Here is a 23,401-nt window from a genome sequence, read left to right on the forward strand (position 1 = left end):
TATAATTAAACACGAGCCACACTCAGCCATCAAGAGCATACATTCCTTTTTAAAGTATAGTCAGTGTCACGGAGGACGGCAGCACGGGCGTACCTTGGTTCTGGTTGAAGTACGGCCCACCGTTGACCTGGCTCTGGGGCAGGCTGGCCTGGCCGGTCGCAGAGGGGGGCCGGCGGTACGGCAAGGATCCCCCCACCGCTGGGGCGTTATGCCTGGACACTGGCCGGTTCATGCTGTAGAACTGAGTGGTACCTGCAGTAAAACCACCAGGGGTCGCCTGTGAAGCATCCCATAGGGCCTAAGCAAACAACAGTGGCTAACAGCTCATCGAAGACCTCTCTGGTCGGTACATTCCGGACACTAGAGACCACTTTCATTTCCCGATTTTCCAAAGAGAGTGAGTGAAGCCAAAATTTAATGTCCAGATGCTGCTGCTTTGGCACAGTACTACTCACGATGCTTACTTAAGCACACAGTAATTGAGATGCCATGTTCGGTTTTACCCAAACACCTCTCAGTACAGAGACTGTTGCTGAACCAGGACATTCGCCACTGACTGCTCACTATGCAAACAGGTAGCATCTCTAAATTGCTTTGTAAGAAACACTGTACGCAAATGTTTAGCTAGGCTGTAGTGCATTTAAATTATTTTAAATACTTTACGTATTGTATAAAAACCTCCTTTCCATTGTCCAATTTGTTTTAGATTTTTAACCAGCTTTCATTTAAATGAAAAATCAGTGATACTCATCCAAGCAAAATTTGACTGAATTTGGCACATGTCCGGCGTTTCTTAGGTAAGACTTTAAAACAGCTGAAGCTCGTTCATTATAATCATTTCACAAAATCTACGATTCAAGAAAAGTTACGGCCTTCACAATAATTTGTCGAAAGCACTACAGAGAATCAATCACAATCAGGGTTCTGTGTGGAAATGCTGATGCTTTTCTAATTTAATCTGGCACAGTGTTAGAAGCTTTGCAGATCCAGCTGCTGCTTTTACAGTGAAACCTATGATGGGGACAGGGCAGACTGAACAATCAGACTCTGATAGGACAGTGGCCGAGGCGTAAACTCAGCAAGCCGGCCTATCAGGTCGCTCCGACAATCCATGCAATTCCGACATGCAACACAAAGAGGCAGAGCTGCTGCATTTCACACAGATGAAGACGAAGAAGCTAATGCAGACGAGGCTGGCACGGGGGGAGGCGGCACGGAGGGCGGCGGGGAGGCGGCACGATAGGCGGCGGGGAGGTGGCACGGAGGGCGGCGGGGAGGTGGCACGGGGGGAGGTGGCACGGAGGGCGGCGGCACGGAGGGCGGCGGCACGGAGGGCGGCGGGGAGGCGGCACGATGGGAGGCGGCACGATAGGCGGCGGGGAGGCGGCACGATAGGCGGCGGGGGAGGCGGCACGGAGGGCGGCGGGGAGGCGGCACGGAGGGCGGCGGGGAGGTGGCACGGAGGGCGGCACGATAGGCGGCGGGGAGGGCAGCGGGGAGGAGGAACGATAGGCGGCGGGGAGGCGTCACGATAGGCGGCGGGGAGGCGGCACGATAGGCGGCGGGGAGGCGGCACGGAAGGCGGCGGGGAGGCGGCACGGGGGCGGCGGGGAGGCGGCACGGAGGGCGGCGGGGAGGCGGCGGGGAGGCGGCACGGAGGCGGCGGGGAGGCGGCACGGGGGCGGCGGGGAGGCGGCACGGAGGGCGGCGGGGAGGCGGCACGATAGGCGGCGGGGAGGCGGCACGATAGGCGGCGGGGAGGCGGCACGATAGGCGGCGGGGAGGCGGCACGGAGGGCGGCGGGGAGGCGGCACGGAGGGCGGCGGGGAGGCGGCACGGAGGGCGGCGGCACGATAGGCGGCGGGGAGGCGGCACGGAGGGCGGCACGATAGGAGGCGGCACGGAGGGCGGCGGGGGAGGCGGCACGGAGGGCGGCGGGGAGGCGGCACGGAGGGCGGCGGCACGATAGGCGGCGGGGAGGCGGCACGGAGGGCGGCGGGGAGGCGGCACGATAGGCGGCGGGGAGGCGGCACGGAGGGCGGCACGATAGGAGGCGGCACGGAGGGCGGCGGGGAGGCGGCACGATGGGCGGCGGGGAGGCGGCACGGAGGGCGGCGGGGAGGCGGCACGGAGGGCGGCGGCACGATAGGCGGCGGGGAGGCGGCACGGAGGGCGGCACGATAGGAGGCGGCACGGAGGGCGGCGGGGAGGCGGCACGGAGGGCGGCGGCACGATAGGCGGCGGGGAGGCGGCACGGAGGGCGGCGGGGAGGCGGCACGATAGGCGGCGGGGAGGCGGCACGGAGGGCGGCACGATAGGAGGCGGCACGGAGGGCGGCGGGGAGGCGGCACGGAGGGCGGCGGGGAGGCGGCACGATGGGCGGCGGGGAGGCGGCGGGGAGGGCAGCGGGGAGGCGGCACGATAGGCGGCGGGGAGGCGGCACGGAGGGCGGCGGGGAGGCGGCACGATGGGCGGCGGGGAGGCGGCACGATGGGCGGCGGGGAGGCGGCACGGAGGGCGGCGGGGAGGCGGCACGGAGGGCGGCACGATAGGAGGCGGCACGGAGGGCGGCACGGAGGCGGCACAGAGGGCGGCGGGGAGGCGGCACGGAGGGCGGCGGGGAGGCGGCACGGAGGGCGGCACGATAGGAGGCGGCACGGAGGGCGGCACGATAGGAGGCGGCACGGAGGGCGGCACGATAGGAGGCGGCACGGAGGGCGGCACGATAGGAGGCGGCACGGAGGGCGGCACGATAGGAGGCGGCACGGAGGGCGGCACGATAGGAGGCGGCACGGAGGGCGGCACGATAGGAGGCGGCACGGAGGGCGGCACGATAGGAGGCGGCACGGAGGGCGGCACGATAGGAGGCGGCACGGAGGGCGGCACGGAGGGTGGCACGATAGGAGGCGGCACGATAGGAGGCGGCACGATAGGAGGCGGCACGATAGGAGGCGGCACGATAGGAGGCGGCACGATAGGAGGCGGCACGATAGGAGGCGGCACGATAGGAGGCGGCACGATAGGCGGCGGGGAGGGCGGCACGATAGGCGGCGGGAAGGTGGCACGGAGGGCGGCAGGGAGGCAGCACAGAGGGGGCCATATCCGGGCTGGGTCCCTGTCCCCCTCCTCCCTTTTCCACTGCACTTGGGCACAGCAGAGACCCCACATGAAATATCAAGAAGTATTTATTTCGTCGCCAAGATTTCAAAATACCACAGTATGGCACATTACTGTGATACCGCGCAAACCAAGATCGTTAAAATTGTTCGTAAAGATTTACCTATTTCACCACACTGCTTGTATTTGTGTTTGTTGCAATACATCTGCCCTCTGCTTGTCTGGTAGAATATCACTGCTGCATGCATGTGCAGATATAGTAGGTACACAGGAGTACATGCCACCATAACGGCAGGTGTAAAATTGAAGAGTGAACTAGGCTTAACACACCAACATTAACGTTGCTAGCTGGTGATGTCATTATCAGTAATTCACGCAGCACGCCGCAAATATGCAACCAATCAATAAGAAAATTTGTCGGCAGCTACTTTTATTACCGATTACGATCAATGTTATCGATTAAATGTTGTGGACTTACATGTATGCATATAAGCAGCACGACTTCTGATGTACAAAACTCCACAAGTTCAATACGCAGAGCAAAGAATGATTTCAGGACAGCTAAACGAATTCTCTAAACAACACCTCCCCATTATCCAAGGACGGAATTCTATAAATGCAACAATTAATCTGTGGAATTGTTGACAATGCACAACTCAATCCTGAACTACCTACTTATGATGCGGCTCCCTCAGCCCCACCTCCCTTCCTTTGGCCCCAGTGCACTATGGGATTTACATCTATCAAGCTGCTATATCATCATGCTATAAACGAACAACAGACATCACCAAAAAAAAAAATGGAGCTGGAATAAAGAATGTGGACACCGAACAGCCAATGAAGGGCAGGGGGTGGAGGAAGCAGGAAGTGGGGGTGCTGCAAGGGGGAGGAGACTCACCTGCTGCAGGGGCGGTGCTGGTAGCAGAGGAGGCAGCGACAGCAGGAGGGAGGGGCTGAGAGGAAGGGGTGGCCTCCGGTAGAGCTTTTGGGGCCTCGGAGGGAGGTGTCGGAGAGGGGTCAAGGGTGGGAGGTGGGGCATTGGGTGCGGTATTGGGTGGGGTACTGGGGGTGTCAGAGGCAGCGGTAGAAGGAGGAGTGGAGGTGGGGGGCAGAGGAGGGTTGGCTGAAGCAGGAGGGTTACCCGAAGAGCCAGTAGCCGTGGCTTACAGAGGAAAAGGCGGGGGGGGGAGAGAGAGAGAGAGCCCCAATGAAAAGATAAGAGACAAGTGCTCAGTAAAGGAGAGCAGCAGCAAGAGACCGGCGCACTCTGCCCCCCCACTCCAGCTGACCAGCCTAAATTTGGTGGATTCTATTTTTGTTACCTGCTAATTCACATGCCACAGGTAAGGGGGGGTAAAAACCTAGATCATCGGGGGCCCTTAGTGGAAAACAGGATTTAAAAATTCAGAGGAAGAATAAAATCACATTAAAGGCCTCCATATGCAATGATATGAATTTTATGAAATATGCTGCCTGTCTCTGTCACAGACACCTTCTGGAAATGAAGCCCCCTTGTTAAATAAATAAATTAATAAAGTGCTGATTCAATGGGACCCGAATACAGCGACACCAGAACCACCCGAAGCCGGTAATGCTTCAAGGCTGAAAGCAGCTGGTGTATGGGGAATGAGGCAGTGGCTGATTGGCCAGAGAGAGATACTGTTCGCCAGTAAGGGGGGGGCTGGATGCACGGCTTACCTGGGAAGGCGCTGGGAGGGGATGGCGTCGGCACGGCGATGGGCACGCCCACACTGCCGCTCCCGCTGTTCTCACGGCTGCTGCTGCGGCTGCTGGGGTGGCTGCCGCCGCTGCTCCCACTGCTACTGCCAGGGAGCGAGGGCAGGGAATGACATACTGGCCATGGTGTGCGCGACACTGCTCGGGGCCCTCTACTGGCCGCCACTGGAATCGCAGCGAATCACACTACTTCAGAACCAGGCACAGCAGCAGCCACAGCCAAGAGAGGGCGGGGCTCCGGCATCCGAGCGACGATCTCTGAGTCAGGCTCACTGGCATGCAGGTATCACAGCGAGGCGGTCGCACGCGAAATCAAACGGACGATGGCGTGGAAAAGTAGCGTTAGCACCAAGACACGTGGGTCTCGACTCACGGTGGGGCTTCATCGGGCGCTGGGTGCACAGGCTCCTAAGGAAGCAAGCGCTACACCCTGAGCTGGAGCGGAGGCAAAGGACGCCCACAGCAGCTACGCAGACAGAGACGGAACCCAAGCTGGAGTTAAAGTGGAAATCTACCCCCCTTTCAGTGCTCAGACAGTCAGTCATTGAATAGACCTGGCCAGCAGGAGCCCCACCAAGAGCGCAGACTACCCAAAAAAAAAATTAATAATAAAATAAACGATTAAAATGCCGAGGAGAGTCAGAGAGAGAGAGAGAGCGCGAGAGAGAAAGAGAGATTGTTAGTAAGATGCTGCCAGAATGGGGGCTGTCACTGAAAAAGCCACATGGAGATGCAAGGCTTCTGAGATGAGAGAAAGGCAGCCGATTAGAGACAGGGGTAGGAACACAACACGACAAAGGGGGGGGGGGCACACAAAGGGCGAATTCACCCACAGGTAGCTCACCTGCACAGCCTATACTGAGCCTCCCCCCCCCCCCCCCCCCCCGCCACTGTGCACATTTTGTATGACAACTAACCAATGAAAAATAGCCTGAGGTCAAAGAATCAAAGAGTGAAAGGCATCGGGGAAAAACGGGCCAACGGACGGATGAGTGTGTCGTCTGTGACAACGCAGGGGAAGGCGCAGCCCGGACCGCTGTCGCGGGGAAATGCGACCGGCGGGAGGCAGTGGGGCGGCAGGATGATCCCAGCGGGTCCTTATTGGTCGGCTAGCGAAGGACCCCGTCACGCTGGGCACCCTCGCGGCTGACATTCCAGCTTCAAAGGGAGCAGGTGGAGCCAATTCCGGGGCGATACCCTTGCAGCTATACTACCAGCCAAACAGGTGGGGGCGGGATCTTCTAGGACCTCCAGAAAGACCACATTTTTGTTTCCTCCCAGCTTTAGTCCACCCCCCTTCACAGCCCCCACTCTGGCAGTTTACAGGGGCTTCTCCTCAACAAATGAAGTAGCAGGTAAAGCTAAACCACCCCCCACCCACCCCAGATGGGGGTGCAAACACTGGCTAGACTACCAGAAAAATAAGGCGTTTTTTTTTTTTTTATCAAAATTGATGCATCTGCGTAGCCTGAGGAAGCGAGAAGCGCGCCTCAGTGTAGCGATTGGCAGGGGAGGGGGGCGTATGCCGACCGCGTGCTCCAGCATGTATGTGCGTGTCTGCTTGCGTGCGCGTGTCCCGGTACCTGTACGTGCGGTTCCTCTGGTTAACGGACGCCGTGCGCACAGGGCTCTGCTGCTGTGCTGGCCCCATGCTGCGGGTTGGGCTGGGGACGTAGTCATTAGGGACCACGGGCGGACGCACCGGCTCGAGCGTCCTATAGGGGGAGTGCCTCCTGTGAGGGGAGGGGGGGGTATGACAGCATTTCAACATCCAGTGGGCGATGCACTCAAAACGGAAACAAAACTGAAAAATGTGCACGTAAAGTAAAAGGCACAAGCAACAGACTGATAAAAGGAGAACAGGGAGGTTCTGTGCTGTATTCTTGGTGGCACTGTGGAGGGGGGGGGCAGGGGGCATGTTCCTGTACACACATTAATGGGCAAACGACAGGAGCGAGCTCAGCCTTCAGCCCAGCGCAGAAACACCTCAGCTGCCTTACTTATGACCTGCAGTGTGCTCGCTTCAGCACGAGCCGCGTTACATAAATGTCACCCTGCATAATCACTAGCAGGGAGAGAGATCATAGCCATCGTGCTGATGCACTAGTGTAGGCTGGGGAGACGGTCTGCAAACTGCATTTACTGCACCCCTCACCCCAAGACATCTGACTTCTGAGGGAGAACAAGGTCGATACACTGGTGGCACGAGGACGGGTATGTGGGAAGACACAGCTTTCAGAATGAATACAGACCACCGCTACCCCCCGCAGACACACGCAGACGCACAGACAGGCACAGACACGACCACCAGGCGGTCAGCTTCTGGCTCTCGTTCTGCTGAAGATGGTGACAGCCTTGCATCTCATTTAAACACATCCGGCTTCAGAGTGACACCTTTGCTGGCAGAGTGTGCGATCCGGCTGAAAATTAAAAAGCCGTCAATGTGAAAGCTCAGCTGGCACTGGGCCTAATGTCACTAATGTAGATCGGACCACTCAGTTTGAGAGGCACTTTCAGTCCCTCCTCGTCCAGCTGAAGCAGTAGTGGGTTCAGACAGTGACAACCATTACACTCCAACTACTCAGGCGTGGAACAAAGGCAACATTTTTTTTTTGTTTTACTGTAAAAGGAGGTGAAAAATATTGTTCATACAAAATTGTCAAAATCACATTTTCATACTTAAGACAAAGAGGTAGTATATATATATATATATATATATATATATATATATATATATATAATGGAACATTCAGACAAACAAGTTGTTCTTCAACAGTCTGGCAAGAAAAAGATGACAGTACAGTGACAGTGTCAGTGCACAGAACTGGCGTCTCCAGCTCACAGCATCTGGAACATGTGATGGGGGAGTGAAAGGAGAGAGAGAGAGAGAGGGGGAGAGAGAGAGTCAGCTAAGGTCAGAGCCAAGTTTTCACCATTCCCACAATCCTCAGCTTGGTGAGAAGCTGCGATTTTCACAGCCCAGACCCACTCCCAGATGGCAGGTCAGCATAATAAATAAATAACACACAAGCGTGAGCAGTATGAGGGGAATGACACACACGCGCACACAGACACACACTGATATGGTGTGAGTGTTTGAGAGACGCAGGCCATGGCCACAGCAGGACCCCTGGCCCATGGCTTCTCCTGGCCTGGTTCCACAGCAGCGCCTGTCCCAGGCATGTGAGGGAGCGCCGAGGCCTCAGGCCCGGCCAGCTGGCGGGGGCTCGCTGGGGAAATGAGCTCAGACTCCACAAGCCCCCCACCCCCAGTAAGCTAGTGTACAGCTACCCAGCAGGCATCACACCCCCACCCTGGGGTGGGGGGGGGAAAAGGGATAGTGAGGGTCAAGCAGGGTACCAACGAGCTGTCAAAACGCCATCAAACCCCCCAGGCATTCTGACTGGTGTAGCCAGCAATCTGGAAGTATAGTGAAGGCCTGTTAAACTCGAGGAATAACAGACACCCCCTTCAGTTTGGGCCTCGCCCGACAAAGTGGTGCTGTGCCCATGCTGAAGGTCACGGAAGGGCAGCTCACCCCCCCCAAACCAAACTGCAGTGCAGAGCAGAACAGGGTCCATGGGCCTCAATTCGGGTGCCAGGTTGTAGGGAGCGTCCTGTCTGAAGGTGCCAGGGGAGCTATGAAATTGTGGGTAGCGTCCCCAGGAAAAGGGCCTGGGCCCCCGCCAGCATACATACCCAATGGTTCCCTTCCCAGACACAGGGGGGCTTGGTGGCTTCTGGGTCGGGGGGTTGGTGCGGGGCATTCCGCCCATCTTCATGTTCTGGGTGCTGACCTGCAGGACGTAGGGAGGTTAGAGGTCACATGGCTACTGGACTGAAACGTCATGGCCGAAAGCAAAACAGGAAGAGGCGGAGCTACAAGAGGCACACACAGACAGAGATCAGAGTGACGCTGACAAAGGAGCTCCGTGGCGGGGAGCAAGGCAAGCGCCCGGACTCCTGCCGACACCCCCACAGCCGGCCAGTCATGCAGTTCCGGCCAGGGGCTGCCGACTCCGGGTTAAAGCGGCCAACCGCATCCAACCGCGACAGGAAGCGCTGGCCTGCTCTCCACAAAGAACTGCCACCGGGCCAATAACCTTAGCAAATGTGCTACACAAACCGTTATCCAAATGGTGCCACATCTCCGTCCCTATAACTGACTTTTCGGGCCTGTTGGGCAGCACTGACTGCCAGGGTGGTGGCAGGAGAGCCGGGCTGTGCGCTACGGCAGGCTTTAGCACCCAGCTCAGCGGTAGCATGCATCAAACAAACAGCATGAACGGTGCCTCCATCATCATCAGTGTTGCTGATGTCGGAGGCGCTATTCAAGACGTGATGCTAACACAACAAAGATGACAGCAGCATGATGGGAGAAAAAAATAAAGCTATCACATGACATGAAAAATCAAACCATCACACACGAGGACGCTAAATTATAAAATGAAAAAGAGCATTTCTGCTGTATAGGAACATGTAACCTTGTAAAAAAAATCCTTACCTTAAATCTAAGCAACCACTAAAAACAGGGCAAGAAACAGCCAAAGAGAGAGAAAAGTGTTAAAAGGTCAGGGTTAGAAGAGGCGAGAAAGGGTTAAAACATCAAATAATCTGGTTAAAGGAGCAGGAAACGCCGTTTTAATTCATTCAAGAAATTTCATGCTTTGATCAATTCACGGTTCTTAAAAGAAGTGGTCAGTGAAAAATAGATGAATTCACTGTGCTAATCAAGCATTCACTGTCCGCTACATCCCTTCACCCCATGTGCGTGTGTACCAGCACCCTACCTCCACCCCATGTACGTGTGTACCAGCATCCTACCTCCACCCCATGTGCGTGTGTACCAGCACCCTACCTCCACCCCATGTGCGTGTGTACCAGCACCCTACCTCCACCCCATGTGCGTGTGTACCAGCACCCTACCTCCACCCCATGTGCGTGTGTACCAGCACCCTACCTCCACCCCATGTGCGTGTGTACCAGCACCCTACCTCCACCCCATGTGCGTGTGTACCAGCACCCTACCTCCACCCCATGTGCGTGTGTACCAGCACCCTACCTTCACCCCATGTGCGTGTGTACCACCACCCTACCTCCACCTCATGTGCGTGTGTACCAGCACCCTACCTTCACCCCATGTGCGTGTGTACCAGCACCCTACCTTCACCCCATGCCCGATGTCATCCAGCGAGTTGTAGTCGATGGGCTTGCGGATGTAGCGCACCGGCCGCTCGGGGTTGGCGGGGGCGATGATCTTGTGTGTGCGGGACGTGTTCTTATTGGTGGTCAGGATGCCGATTTCCCGTCTGGCCACCTTCTCCTTATGAATGTCCACAGTCTGGCAGTGGGAGGAAGGGGGAAACCAGTTATTCATTACCAACAAGGTCTCAACGACACCAGCCGTTACTAGCGGATGTGTTACGAGCGATGTCACAGTCTCCGAGCATGTCCCTTTAAGAACCTGCGAGCAGCATCCACCATTGCAGGGAACCTGCAGGGCAGAGAGAACCCTGAAAGAGCAGCTAAGAAGGCGAAGGTCTGGTCTTGGCAAGAGCAGCAGCCCTGGCTGACACATCCAGCTGAACTGGCTCCATGAGCGCTCATGTCCCAGGATGCACCAGGGCACTGTGGGAATGGCTGGCTGACCAAGCTTTGAAGATCCCCAGTGTGTAAAGGCCAACCTTTAACTCGCAGTGGTGCTTAAGCTAACAAGCAGGCCCAGGCTGTGAGCGGCTCCCAGCTCCCCAGAACCACCGCAGCGTCGTGCCCCCAGGCCACCTCACACCTGGCTTTGAACTATAAGTATCCAATCGCTGCATTGCTATAAATGCAACTGCACAACCCCTTACAATGCACAACTGTGAGCAGCCGTCTGATATTTAGCTGACCTTCAAGGGTTGGCCTCATTTTGCAGTTCTTGCATAATCCTGAAGGCTAACTGGGTATTTAAACACAAATGGGAGCTGGACAGCCACCAAAAAACATCAGCAGACCTGCCAGCCACATGAAACGCGGATCTCCATCATGTGACGCAAAGATGGAAAATCATCACCAATCACACTCGGGGTCCTAAAAATGTGCTTGTTGTCTCTAGCTAAATGAGTGATGTAAGCCCCATGCCCCCAGCACCGCCAGCCCACCCAAACATTACAGAGATGATCTGCATCCTAAGCCTTAGGTTCCCACATAAAAATGTCCTCCTCCATCTTTATGGAGGGTGGAGGATGTCGACGTTCATTGACACCAATGAGGACACTAATAAAAGCTCAGGGCCAGGATGTGGAACTGAGAGCATCTTCTGCTTCGGTGCCCTCAGAGGCGCAGGACCGACCTGTGAGATGTGGTTGATGGAGGACTCCATGCGGCGTAGCTGGGACGCCTGGATGTCGAGCATCTGCAGAACATTGTTGGCCAAGGTGTTGATCAGATAGGCAACGCTGGCCAGCGACTGGGTGGTGTAGTTCTTGGTCTCCTCGAGGGCTCTCTGCTTGTCCCCTGACTGTAGAGACACAAATGGTGGCCATGTCAGCCATGTCTAATTTGACACCAGTTTCTAAAGAGCAAAAACACTGTTCACATGCAGACAACTCATAATCTCATTCCTGCTGGAATAAAAATAAGCGTGAAGTGAACTGTGAAGGACCAGTATCCTATCTGGAGAGTTTCCCTGTTCCCACTGCATCCTGGAAAAGGAGTCAAGATCACAGCAGCCAGCCACAGGATATGAAGAGCTACGCTGATGTAAAGATTAATGTGTCTGGAAACGACTGATTCAGAAATCATTTCAACATTTGGATGGATGGATGCATACTACTGTAAGAATCTCCAGCACTTTGCAGTGTTCATTAGTCATCATGTACACATGCGTGTCCGTTAAAAGCTGCACTACTGAAGGATTTCCATAAGAACAGCCCAGTACCAAGCTCACACATACAAGTTCTGAGAATCCATTCTGTTTCCTTATATCGGGTTTCAGGATCCTGTGACAGAGCAGCCCTGACGACGCAGATAGCGCAGCCCTGACGACGCAGATAGCGCAGCCCTGACGACGCAGATAGCGCAGCCCTGACGACGCAGATAGCGCAGCCCTGACGACGCAGATAGCGCAGCCCTGACGACGCAGATAGCGCAGCCCTGACGACGCAGATAGCGCAGCTGTGGTTCTCCCCGCCCCTTGCTCACACTTACACACACGACTCCAGGAAATCAGAACATGCTGTCAGCACACGGCACGACCCCCCACACCCCCCATCAATGGGATGGTGCGAGGGTGCCTCTGCCTCCCAGGGACAGCCCTCCAGCATGGGTGGGAGGGCCAGGCTCCCTCTTACCGGAAAGGCTCCACAGCGCTGTCATGGGACCCTCCCCTTCAACAGGGGGTTTGGTACAGTCCTACCCCATCAGCCGTAAGGACAGCTGAAGATCACACCACCAGTCTGAGAGGCTCTTTCTATATTCATTTGATTCAATTCATTTTTGTATAGCTCATTTTCATTGTCTCCAAGTGCTTTACATTACTCCTGCCCACAGCCCCCAGAGGTGACAGTGCTATGGAAGAAACATTGGGAGGAAGCAGACCCAAAAGAGGAGCCCAATTCCCTGGGGCCAGCAGAGGAAATAAAGACCCCAATTGTGAATAGTCCAGATATAAATGCGGAAGATCCACTGGAGTTACGGATGCTCACTCCTGGACAGGAAACGATGGTGTTGCCGTCAGTGGGATGGGGGAGGGGGGTGTTATGGTCCAGCCTTAAGCAGGAGAGCACAGGCAGATGTGCAGTCTGACTGGAAAGGCAGGCAGGGAACTGTCCATCATTCAGATATAAGCGACCAGCTGCTAGGGGTGGGAATCCTTATTCAACAAGGACGAACACAGACAAGTTCTCACAGGTGACCCCTGGAGGAGCAGCAGAAAAAACGGCAACATTGCAGCCATCCGTAGGAAAGCATGGACTGACCTTACAGCCATCGCTGGTGACGGTACATCCACCTGGAGAGTCCCTACCTCACACTAGTCCATGCACACCGCGTCATGCTTTATTAATGGGCCCACACAGACCGGCCCGCTCTGTCAGGTTCCTGCTGCAAAGTAAGGACTCTGAAAAGCCAATGTTAAAGTGGGGAACCAATGAAAAGCGTACGCTAGCAGTAAAGAAAGAGGCAGAGCAAGCAGCCGCCCGACTCACTTTCGCTTCAGTGTCTGCAGCGGTAAGAAAGAAAGAAGAGCTCAAAATAGCAGCGCACGCAGGGAAGAGAGTCACCCAGCCCTGCGCCTGATTCTCAAACCTCATGTTCTCTGCTCAGCACCACCGACTGCAGCAGACGGACTGGTGATCCCATGCAAACGCTCAAGGCTGTGAAGAGTGCCATATGCGCTTGGGGGTCCCTGAGCTCCATTAGAAAGAGAAAAAATTAGATATGTATTGGCTGAAAATACACTTATCAGAACAAACACACACTGATTTAAGCTTGTGTTCTGACTGCTGCAGCACCCTCTGTGGCTAGTACAAGTAACAGCCTCCTCGTCTGCAGTAAACAAGCAGAAGTGCAGCAGGCCGGCCTGGGAGAAAACATCTTTTCTCAGTACAAGAATCAATGAGACAGCATCTTTAAATCAGACGCACTTTTTTGCTGCTTAAGCAGGACAAATCAAACGCCTCTAGTTCCAAAAGTCATTATTACAATGCGGAAGCTATCGATCCCTCTTCATTCGATGCGAACTGGAGAAACTAAGCTGGTCTATTTAGTCTGTTCAAGTGAGAGTAGGAGAAGCGTTCACCGCGTCCTACTCAGAAGAGAGAAATGGGTAAGACAGACTGGCCACAGAGGGGCCGCATATTCAAGGCTAATAATATCCAGCTGCGGAAAAGGATCAGAAGCCTGTAAGGCACTAGGGGGGGCCCTCCAAAGGTGCTGCTACCACCACTACCTCCATGCTGGGAAGGGCAACTGCTCTGTTTGTCATCCGACTCCAAACCCAAGCCATCATTAGACTGTCATTAGGCTACACCACCAACGAACAGTACGAGACAAGCCCCAGGAGCTGCAGCTGATTTGCGTTTTCTGAAGAGGGCAGGACAAGATGGAGCCCCTGGATTGCACTACTTAATCATTTTCACAGAGGATCGCAGTCAGGGTCCCTCGGAGAGTCTCATATCACGCATGTCTCTGTCGTGCCGTTGGTTCCTGGCAGACATTACTCAGCGCTGACTCAGAGTCACGCGGCCTTGTCTCTTTGACAGAAGACACAGGAAATTGGCCTCAGATTGGGGGGCTTCCGTCTGGGATTGGGGGGGGGGGGGGGGGGGGGGGGGGGGGGGAAGAGAGAGAGTACAGCCAAGCTGCTGCTAAGAGACGGTGAATAGATTCCATAAAGAACCACAGCATGACCTGATCAAGAAAAGATCAGCCCACCAGACGCTGGCAGGAGGTTCCTCTTTGCCTCAGAATGGATTAGAACTGAGAGACCAGACTTGGCAACAGGACAGGCATCAGAAACGACTGTCAGAAAGGGCACACGCCCCAAGCCCAGGAGATTCCTGATTACTGTGTTTGAGTACAGCCTTGACTCATAGCTTTGACAAGGCAAGGTTCCCCAAGTTGCATCATGTGTTAAACATCACTAACATCAGGGCAAAAGAAAGTCCACCACAGTCAATTGAGTATAAACTCAATTTTTTTGGCTAGAATATTTATTTCAAACTAGAATGTAATTCTAAACTGCTTTACTTGGATACAAAAAGTAAACTTTTCCATGTAAAAATAAAATATTTCCATATGTAAAACAAACTCAAATCCTACATGCCTCAAATCAAGGAACATACTGGAAAGACTTATCAAGCATTGCTACCAGGACTAACCATGTGTGCATTATGTAATCACACTAACCTCAATTAGATCATTCTAGAAACCCTTCCAAAGAATGCGTCAGAACTCTTTCTTCATAACCCTTGTGCAAATACTCATCCCAGGTGTTTCAAGTTGTAGGCAGACATCCTGGGACGTTTAAATCTGCCAAAGTAATACAGCACACAGCTGAACAATCTATGAGAACTCGTGTGCCTCAATGTTATTTCGAGGAACAAATTGGTAGAATTTACATTTTATTTAGTAGATGCTCTTAGCCAAAGTGACATACAATTGAGGAGAAGGGTCAGCCAGTCTGGAGCGACTGAGATTAAGCGTCTGGCCCAAAGGTGAAACCACTTCTAGCAGCCACAGGATCTGAATTCGCAACCTTCCTAACCCACAGAATCACACATCATCCCTTAGAGTTCTAGTGTTTGCCCAAATCATGGTTACAACTTCAACTAAACACAGCTGGATCCAAATGCCAATTTCTCCCATATGTCTTTTGTGTATGGCACAGGTATCAGGTATCACACTTCGGAACTGACAAATCTAGATGTGTGGAATGTCTGTGTGTAGACAGCTCCTACTTGGCCATTTCCATTCCAGTACACATTTCATTCCTCCAATGGGTTAAGTGTCACATGCAGCAGCTTCATTTCTAGGTTATTCAATTGTCTCCCTGCCTCTTCAGTGGTCCACCATTGTGACGTCCCAAATATTCTCTCTGTTCTGGAATTCCTCCTCAGCACAATCAGAAATGGAAGCCCTGAGATGTAAAGCCATTCTGGAATGTATCACTGCCCTGGAGCTCAGGAGTAAACGTGAATCATGCATGAATCGGGTGTATGGAGGCCGCGACCGCATTGTTCACCCTTGGTGTCTTCTATGCCTTCTAAGTGCCGGCATCCAGAACCCAGCGCAAAGTACAAAACTTCTGTCTACGGCTGGTAGCCAAAATTATAGACGGGTGTTGCTGGCATTAAGGCAGCAGCAATGCAACAGGAAGAGCTGTCAAGAAAGGAAGCCTATAGATGGAGCTTGTGGATGCAGAAATATGATACTGGTATATGCAGTCTCTCAAGGCACAGCTGGCCGGCTCGCTATGGGCACGCCTCATCGTAGCATGCATGGCATCCATCAGCGGTGACTGCAATTTCAGCACTCAATGTCAACGTTCAACATTCCCCAAATTAGCATTACCTCCACCGGCCTCCAATCCTCTGTACACTCTAAGATGCCTTGGCACAGAGTCAGTATGTACAGCTGGGTCAGACAGAGAACAGGAAACATTACATTCATGCCGGACTCTCACTTGAATTGTAGTAAGCGTACAGCAATAAGAAAGCCAATTGAACAGGACCTTAAGCACATTCCCTGTCTTCCAGGGAATGAATCATTTCAGTGAAATAACATCTAAAGTCACGCTGCGCCAACTCGCATCTTAAGAGAACAAAACACCGAACAACAGGAGCAATTTCTGCCCCCCATTTATCAGCGCAGCTGCGGCTCTCACAGCTATGGATTCTGACACTGGCCAGCAAAGGTGAAAAATAGACAGTCATTCTTGCAATGTTATACTGCTCATTGATTTTTTTTTGGTCTTCTGCTTAGGGCACTGCTGGCTTTTGCAGTTGCTATGGTAATACCTAAGCAGCAACTCATCGAAAACAGACAAAGCCCAGTCTGCACTGGATGCCATTTACTCGGATTGCCAACACCTGAAAGCAGATTTCACCCAATTTAACGAAGTCAATGCTGACAGGGCTCTTACACGACAATTCAGGGTTTCACATATGCAAGAATGTTATCATTTATCAAGTCAGGCATATGTTTCAGTTAGTACTTCATGTACATCGAGGGAAAATGGAAAATGCACAGTTCCATAAATAACTATTCATTGAAATATATTTCAACTTTAGTGAAGACTGTAGCTCCAATACCCCACATCTTTATTGATGCTAAGCATCATTCATTATGGAAGGGCTCTTATTCGGGATAATGGATAATTCACCAACATAAAGAAAGTGCTGATTGATCCCAGTCTAAGCAAAAGAAGCGACAATAAAATGTTCCAGTAGAACCTGCCCCTTATTCGCCATCATGGACCAGTGATCGGCCTACACCAACCGTCAGAGGAGGAGAATAGCTGGACTAAGTGTGACCTACTTTGAGATCTGTTTTACCAGGTCTAAGACAAGCGGTCACATGGAGCAGAGTGAAGGAAAAAGAACCCAATCATGCTCCGTAACTGGATTACACTATAACAAAGAGGAGCACTGGGGAAGAGGGAGAACTTCCCTGAGAATTCATTTGAAAGACCAATGGGTACCCATTTGGATCTGCAGTTCAAGGACATCGATTCTCATCTGCATTCCTGCTTCTTGTAACCCACTGCACACCACCCGTTCTCACCCTGCTGCACCTTGCGGCCTGCCTCTCATTCCATCATCCATTCCAGACTCCCTCTCCACCTCCAAGAAAAATGGGCAGACAGCGCAGTGGGAGAACACAATGGATAAACATGGTTTCATTTGCTATTCTCCATCCATGCATGTTTCCACATTATAAAAAGCAGGACCTGGAGATACCTTCTGAAAAAGACGGCAGCCAATCTCCTTGTGTTCCCTCTATCCCAACTGCATCCCACTTCCCACCTTTTCTGGACCTAAACAACCAAGCCGGTTGGAATGTTCCATCTGTCCAGTGTGTGCCGGAAAAGAATGAATCAGCCCTGCCAGCTTCAGCTGTACAGCCAGCTTCAGCTGTACAGCCCCTGTGGTCACAGCAGATCAGAGAGAGAGAGAGAGAGAGAGAGGATGAAGCCTGCTGCTGTGCTATTTTACTGAAATACTCATGCCCGCAGTCCAAAGCTTTACAGTAGGGGAGTTGCCACATACGGAATGACAAGGTTTTAAAACTATTGAATTTCTGCAAGAATAGCTTTACAGGGTATATTAAGTCAAATTATTAACAAATGTGTACAGGCAGTTCTCAGGTTAAGAATGAGATCCATTCCTTAAGTGTAAGTGGAATATGTGGGACAAAATACAAAATTATACAGTTATAAAAGTAATTACATATGGTACAGTACATGAAACCGACAAACCGTGATATTTTTTCACGAGCATGACAAAGTAGTGAGTGATATTATGAACTACTGTATTCTACCCGAATTTATAGTAGGTTTTATGGCAGTCGTAAGTACAAGCTGTCCTTGTGTCGAACGTTTTAAACCCAGGGACTGACTGTACATGCATTTCCAAATATCAGAGTGGCAAATATGTTACATTGTTCCAAACCCCTGAACAAGAGTCATTTTTCTGATTAAACTTGCAGGATAAACTAAAACAGGGGAAAAAAAACAAATGTAAGTGAATCCCATTGAAAAGCAAAAAAAAAAGTTTCACTGTGAGCTGTTTGGCTTCTTCCAAACCATAAACAATTAATAACATAATAAACAGACTCTACTTACACACGTCACATTGAAGGCACCGATTCACAGATGGCAGACACTGAGATGGCATTTTGGCCTATTCAAACGATTAACAAATAAGATTAACTCAATCAACAAAGGCTAGTCAGTCAATGGTCAAATTGTTTTCTTCTGATGCAAAGACTGGCCAACCAGCCCCCCCCCCAGGCTTCCTTAGGCCTTGAAGACCTGCTGCTTAGCTGAACTGCACATGGTGTGAGGAAATGTATATTGGCGCCTCAAGTTCACCAGTGTCTCGTCATGACAAGTTTCTGTAATGGGCGTAAGTGACGTTACACGCACAAAACGTAAAGGAGTAGATGAACAGAAGAGCACCAAGTGGAGCCGACTGCCACAAGAAAGAGCAGGACTCCCAGCCAGGCAGAGAGCATGGCTGCTCTGTCATGTCATTCACAGCTTATTACCTGCCTCGACTTCGTTAAATATCTAGCACAGGAAACGGTTAGACTATATGCGTTTTCATCTTCGCTCGCCTATCTAACAGGTGACAGAAGCTATGCTACCTTAATGCCTCAGTTTTCCATACTCCAGTGAGTCTCTATTCAAGCTCGTCAACATCAAAACCTTTTTTTGCCTTTCCCCTCTCACAGACTAATTGAAGCTGTACTTGAAGAGTAACGTGACATGACACATAAAAGACGAAGAAAAGTCTCAAGTCGTCTTGTGTGAATGCGCTGCACAGGCTGCACTCAGCGGGTCGCAGTTAAAAACGCAACCATGCGCAGTCTGCCTGCTCAAAGCATTCCCACACTGCTGCAGGCACCTGAACCCACTACGGGAGCCAGATGCCCTGGGGCCTACAGAGCCACAAACAAAAGCTAAGGTTCTGCTCCCTTGCTAATAGCTGGCAACGAGAGAATCAAACCCAGCAAGGAGAACCGCCGCCGAGCCAAATGCCTTGAGAGAGCAGAAGGCCAAACATCTTGCACTCCGAGGGGGCTGCAGAAAGCAGGAAAATGGGGAGGGGGCACTCGTCTGAACGGAGAGGTTTCTGTAATTAAACTCTGTTTAATTGGTATCATTCCTGATGGGGAACCAGCTCAGTGGGGAATCAGGCTGAAAGGGGATAGGAGGAGGAGTTCAGAGAGGAGGGCTGTAATTAAAGAGTCAGCGAAAGCACGAGAGAGAGATTGTTGGGTGGTGGGTGTAGCTACCGGACGCAGACAGCAAACAGGTGGAGGCGGCTTCTGCTACGTCACGCCGCTGCCTCCACGCTGGCATCCAGGAAGGAGCCAGAAAAGAGCAAAGCCTCTCCCTTCTGACTGGCCAATGCAGCAGTTTGGAGAACATGGTCAGAGCATGAAGGGAGACTCTGCGTCCATGTGTGGGAGATTTTACTGAAATACTAAAGAATTCTTAAATAATAATCATGCATAAACACAGAGATACAGGTCTATTTTGGTCCATGACAGCACCCCACAGCTGAACTCTCATTCATACTGAAAAGTCTGGCCTATATGGCTGAAATAATCAGTGCGACTATATCAAACGGTCCCTGAAAGCACATCGACTGCTACACTTATACCATCTCCAGCAGGCAATGAAAAAACCCAGCCGGTCGTCTCAGTGAAAGAAGATAGAAACCAGCAACTGTAGGAGTTTTGCCCTAATAAAAAAATCACTCACACACACACACACACACACACACACACACACGACATTTGTTCCGAACAGCCTACAAATGCCAAGACATAGGAGTGGAAGGATTCCACTGGTGAACTGTTAAATCACCATTCATAATCATGGGTTTTTTCTTTCAAGTGGTTTCTTAAATGCACTTTGAATGAAGGCATATCAGAGTATAGATTACACAATACCTCCCCCCCCCCCCCACCCAGAAGCTCCATTCAGTGTGAAAGAAACACTGAAACACAGAAGGAAGCTACAGGAAATCCAAGGGGGGGTCCCACCTACTTTCAGGTCATGCCTACCAGCTCCATATCTCAGGAGCACTTTCTAATGTACCACAGCATGGAAGCACCAGCAAGCCGAACTCAACGGCAAGTCCATAAGCGGTGCCACATCCCTGCCACATCCCTGCAGGTCCAGCGAAACGCTGACTGAGCCTTGTTTTACGGCTCATAAAACCAAGCATTGTGGCTGACAGAGTCAACAGAAAGGTGACACTAACAAAGCACTATGGACGAGACAGGAAGACTTTAGGACTCCCCTCGCAGCATGGGGACACGGTCCGAAACGGGAACAGCTTGGCCAAAGAGGAGTAGCAGGAGTGGGAGCGTGGGAGGGCATGGCTCCCCGCCAGCCGGGGGGTGTGGGAGTCCCTGCTTCTGGCTCCTCTTTGCCTGCAGAGAGCGGCCATCGCAGGAAGCCGCACGGCCTCCCTCAGGCAGGATCAAAAAGCTCTTAAGCACCTTTTAATTAGCTACTGACCAAAGTCACGGAGATAAAGGGCTGCATGACTCGTGATCCATGCTGAGGCTTTGAAAGGGTGATGGGGCCCAGGGGGGCTATGGGAAACGCAGCCGCAGCCACTGCAGCCGACGCAGCCACTGCAGCCGACGCAGCCACTGCAGCCGACGCAGCCACTGCAGCCGACGCAGCCGTGGCCAAGGGCTCAGCCGGAGAGAGCAGAGTCTGCGCTAGGGCCGCGATTTGAATAGCTTGATCACATAGAAATATAAAGAGCACATTAACGGCCGAACAGGGCCTCCATGTGGAAAGCAGGGCGGGGAAGCGATATGTACACTTAGTGAAGGGACTGATTTAATAAACATGCAGCACCACTAATGTGCTCATTTTACCACAGCAGTATTTATTATTCTAAACTCTACATTAGAGGGACACCAGAGTCTCATAAGACCAAACCTAACAGTTCTGGGGTATGAGCTACAAAATGTACAGCCAATGCAGAAATACACGCAACATCACTGATCACTGGCTCGGCGTGACGTCAGTACTCTGCTTTTGTCCCACACCTGACTGTTTGAAAAGCTGAAATGCCTAAATATTTCAGGACTGACGCCTGGTACACCAGTGACGGTGGGGGGCGGGGCAAGCTTTCAGGAAAAGTACATTGGGGGGGAGGGAGAGTCTAGGCCTACACAAGGTGACTCTTCTCCAAGGCCCATGTGCAAAAAACACCACACCCAAGCCCAGATCGGCCCACATGTGACCTTTTTACTCAGCTCTACAGGGTATGGAAGAAATCCCAGATCCAACAGGCGGAAGCCCCAGGAGGACCTGCAGATGCCCATGAATCACGGCACACGACGGCCTGGCTGGAGGCGGGGGCGCACGATCAAAGAGAACCGAGAGCAGAGCGACAGCAAGCAAGGATCTACTCGCAGATTAATACTCAAGGAGCAAAAAGTAAGCGATGGGGGAGAAAGAGAGGCAGAGGGAGAGAGGGGGGGAGAAAGAGGTAGAATAAAACACCCCACATGTTCTTGCTTAATGGGGGGGGCACATTCACTCTACTTGGCACCTTCATTCAGTTAAATCCAGCCATCCATTTTCTGACACTGCTTGTCCTATTCAGGGTTGCAGGGGGTCCGGAGCCTATTGGCACAAGGAAGGGAACCCAGGATGGGGCACCAACCCATCATAAGGCACACTCACACAGGCACAGCTATGGGCAATTAGCCTCAGCATGTGTTTGAACTGTGGGGGGGAAACCGGAGTACCCGGAGGAAACCCCACAACAAACATGGGGAGGACATGCAAACTCCACACACGGAACCTTTGCAGAGACTCGAACCCGGGTCCCAGAGGTGTGAGGTGACAGTGCTAACCACTGCCTCGTTCAGTTAAACACGCATGATAATTAGCACATTTTATAGAAAGCTTGTGGATGCAGGTGTAGAAGTCCAAGCTGAGGGGCATCACCAGGACTGGACAAAACAGCACCCTGATGCACCAGCAGTAGAGAGCTTAAATGACTGAAGATCACAAAGCCTGTTCAATGGCACTTTGAAAGGCAGAGGTGAGGTGGCCCTGTCCCTCGCCATCTCCTACATTTAAGCATAAGGGAGAGCCTGAAAGGATAGCAGACCAGCAGCTACCTACCCGATATCCCCACTCCAGCCTGATGGTACAATCACACGGAGGCAGTGGAAGTTTTACAGAGAGCGATCTCACATACGTACAGCTTAGCTTCTCCTCTTTGTCCCTTTCAGTGAACAGCAGTCAGCCCCAAAGCTGTGAAAGCCGCGGATGACGGCAATTCAGGAGCCCTAACAGCGCCAGGCTCTGCATTGGTTTTTGTGTCAAACTGCATTCTACATTCACAGGGATCATTTAAAACGCTTCCGAAGGAACAGCAATTAAATGCTCCTATGCGTGTAACTAGGACATTGTCGGGTGAGTGAAAAAGTTCATAATCAGTTCTGTGTTATACTGCCGGATCTCTGACAACACCAAACATCTGGGCCCATCAGAAACAAAAGACAAGGATTGTGCTGTATTGCTAAATGACTACTCCAAAGCCAGGAGAGTAATGTTCTTAGAAGACAGGGCAGCTTCTGTTCACACTGACTCCTGTAGTTCATCTTTCAACGCCTTACACAGAGGCTAACAATGAACCACCCAAACATAGACCCTTCAGAGCATCATTTCACACAGTGAACAAGGGGCAATTTTCTTTGCCTTTTGTCAGACATTCTGGCAGAGGAGGCCTATCCTATACAACTGTGGCCTTAAGCTGAACGAGCAAAACAATCCAACTCTGACACAGAACCAAGAAAATTTTATGATAACCTCTATGTCAGAGTTAATGTATGGTCCTGGGAGTGGGTGGAGTCTATTTCACAACAGCAGGAAGTGCCCCAAGGAATGCTGGTGCAGTACATCTAAAAATACCCAAAAGAGAAATAAAAGTAAAATAAAGCAAAAAAAATGTGAAATGTCAAAGGGCTGATGTGTCTAACTGGAATACAAGAGCTCACTCAGAGGTCCAACAATGTGGCGTAGGACAGTGGCTATGCCAAGCACACACCAAAAGCAGGAAATTAAGCAGGAGGATGTGTGGGCGCTATTCCAGAAGAACCAGTATTTCAGCACCAGGCGAACTTCCCCCGTACCACAAAGCCCTCAGGCCCGTAACACACACGGCGTGGCTGAATAACCGGTTTGTGACATAGAATCAGCTCTGCCTCGTGCGTTCTCAGCAAGACTTGGCGGTTTCTGGAATCACACCAAAGCCTGTCGTACTGAGCAACTGCACTATACATGTCAAGTACA

The 23,401-nt window shown here is 52.2% G+C and overlaps 1 protein-coding gene across 17 annotated transcripts in view; it reads right to left on the minus strand.

Moving 5' to 3' along the window:
• The window catches only part of abi2a (abl-interactor 2a), a 30,768-nt gene that overhangs the window by 3,735 nt on the left and 3,632 nt on the right, over positions 1–23,401 (minus strand). For 2 of the 17 annotated variants that reach the window (XM_049007400.1, XM_049007433.1), the window contains exons 2-9: positions 11,189–11,356; positions 10,019–10,195; positions 9,359–9,376; positions 8,554–8,651; positions 6,438–6,587; positions 4,816–4,940; positions 4,016–4,279; positions 94–252 (exon numbers count right to left, since the gene is read on the minus strand). In XM_049007400.1, the coding sequence (XP_048863357.1) occupies positions 94–252; positions 4,016–4,279; positions 4,816–4,940; positions 6,438–6,587; positions 8,554–8,651; positions 9,359–9,376; positions 10,019–10,195; positions 11,189–11,356 (1,159 nt within the window). Of the gene's footprint in view, positions 1–93; positions 299–2,874; positions 3,041–4,015; positions 4,280–4,790; positions 4,941–6,437; positions 6,588–8,553; positions 8,652–9,358; positions 9,377–10,018; positions 10,196–11,188; positions 11,357–23,401 lie in introns of all 17 variants that reach the window. The other 15 variants (XM_049007408.1, XM_049007514.1, XM_049007439.1 and 12 more) reach the window with 9 other exon arrangements.

The sequence above is a fragment of the Brienomyrus brachyistius genome, chromosome 1, assembly GCF_023856365.1.
Source record: "Brienomyrus brachyistius isolate T26 chromosome 1, BBRACH_0.4, whole genome shotgun sequence".
Lineage (NCBI taxonomy): Eukaryota > Metazoa > Chordata > Actinopteri > Osteoglossiformes > Mormyridae > Brienomyrus > Brienomyrus brachyistius.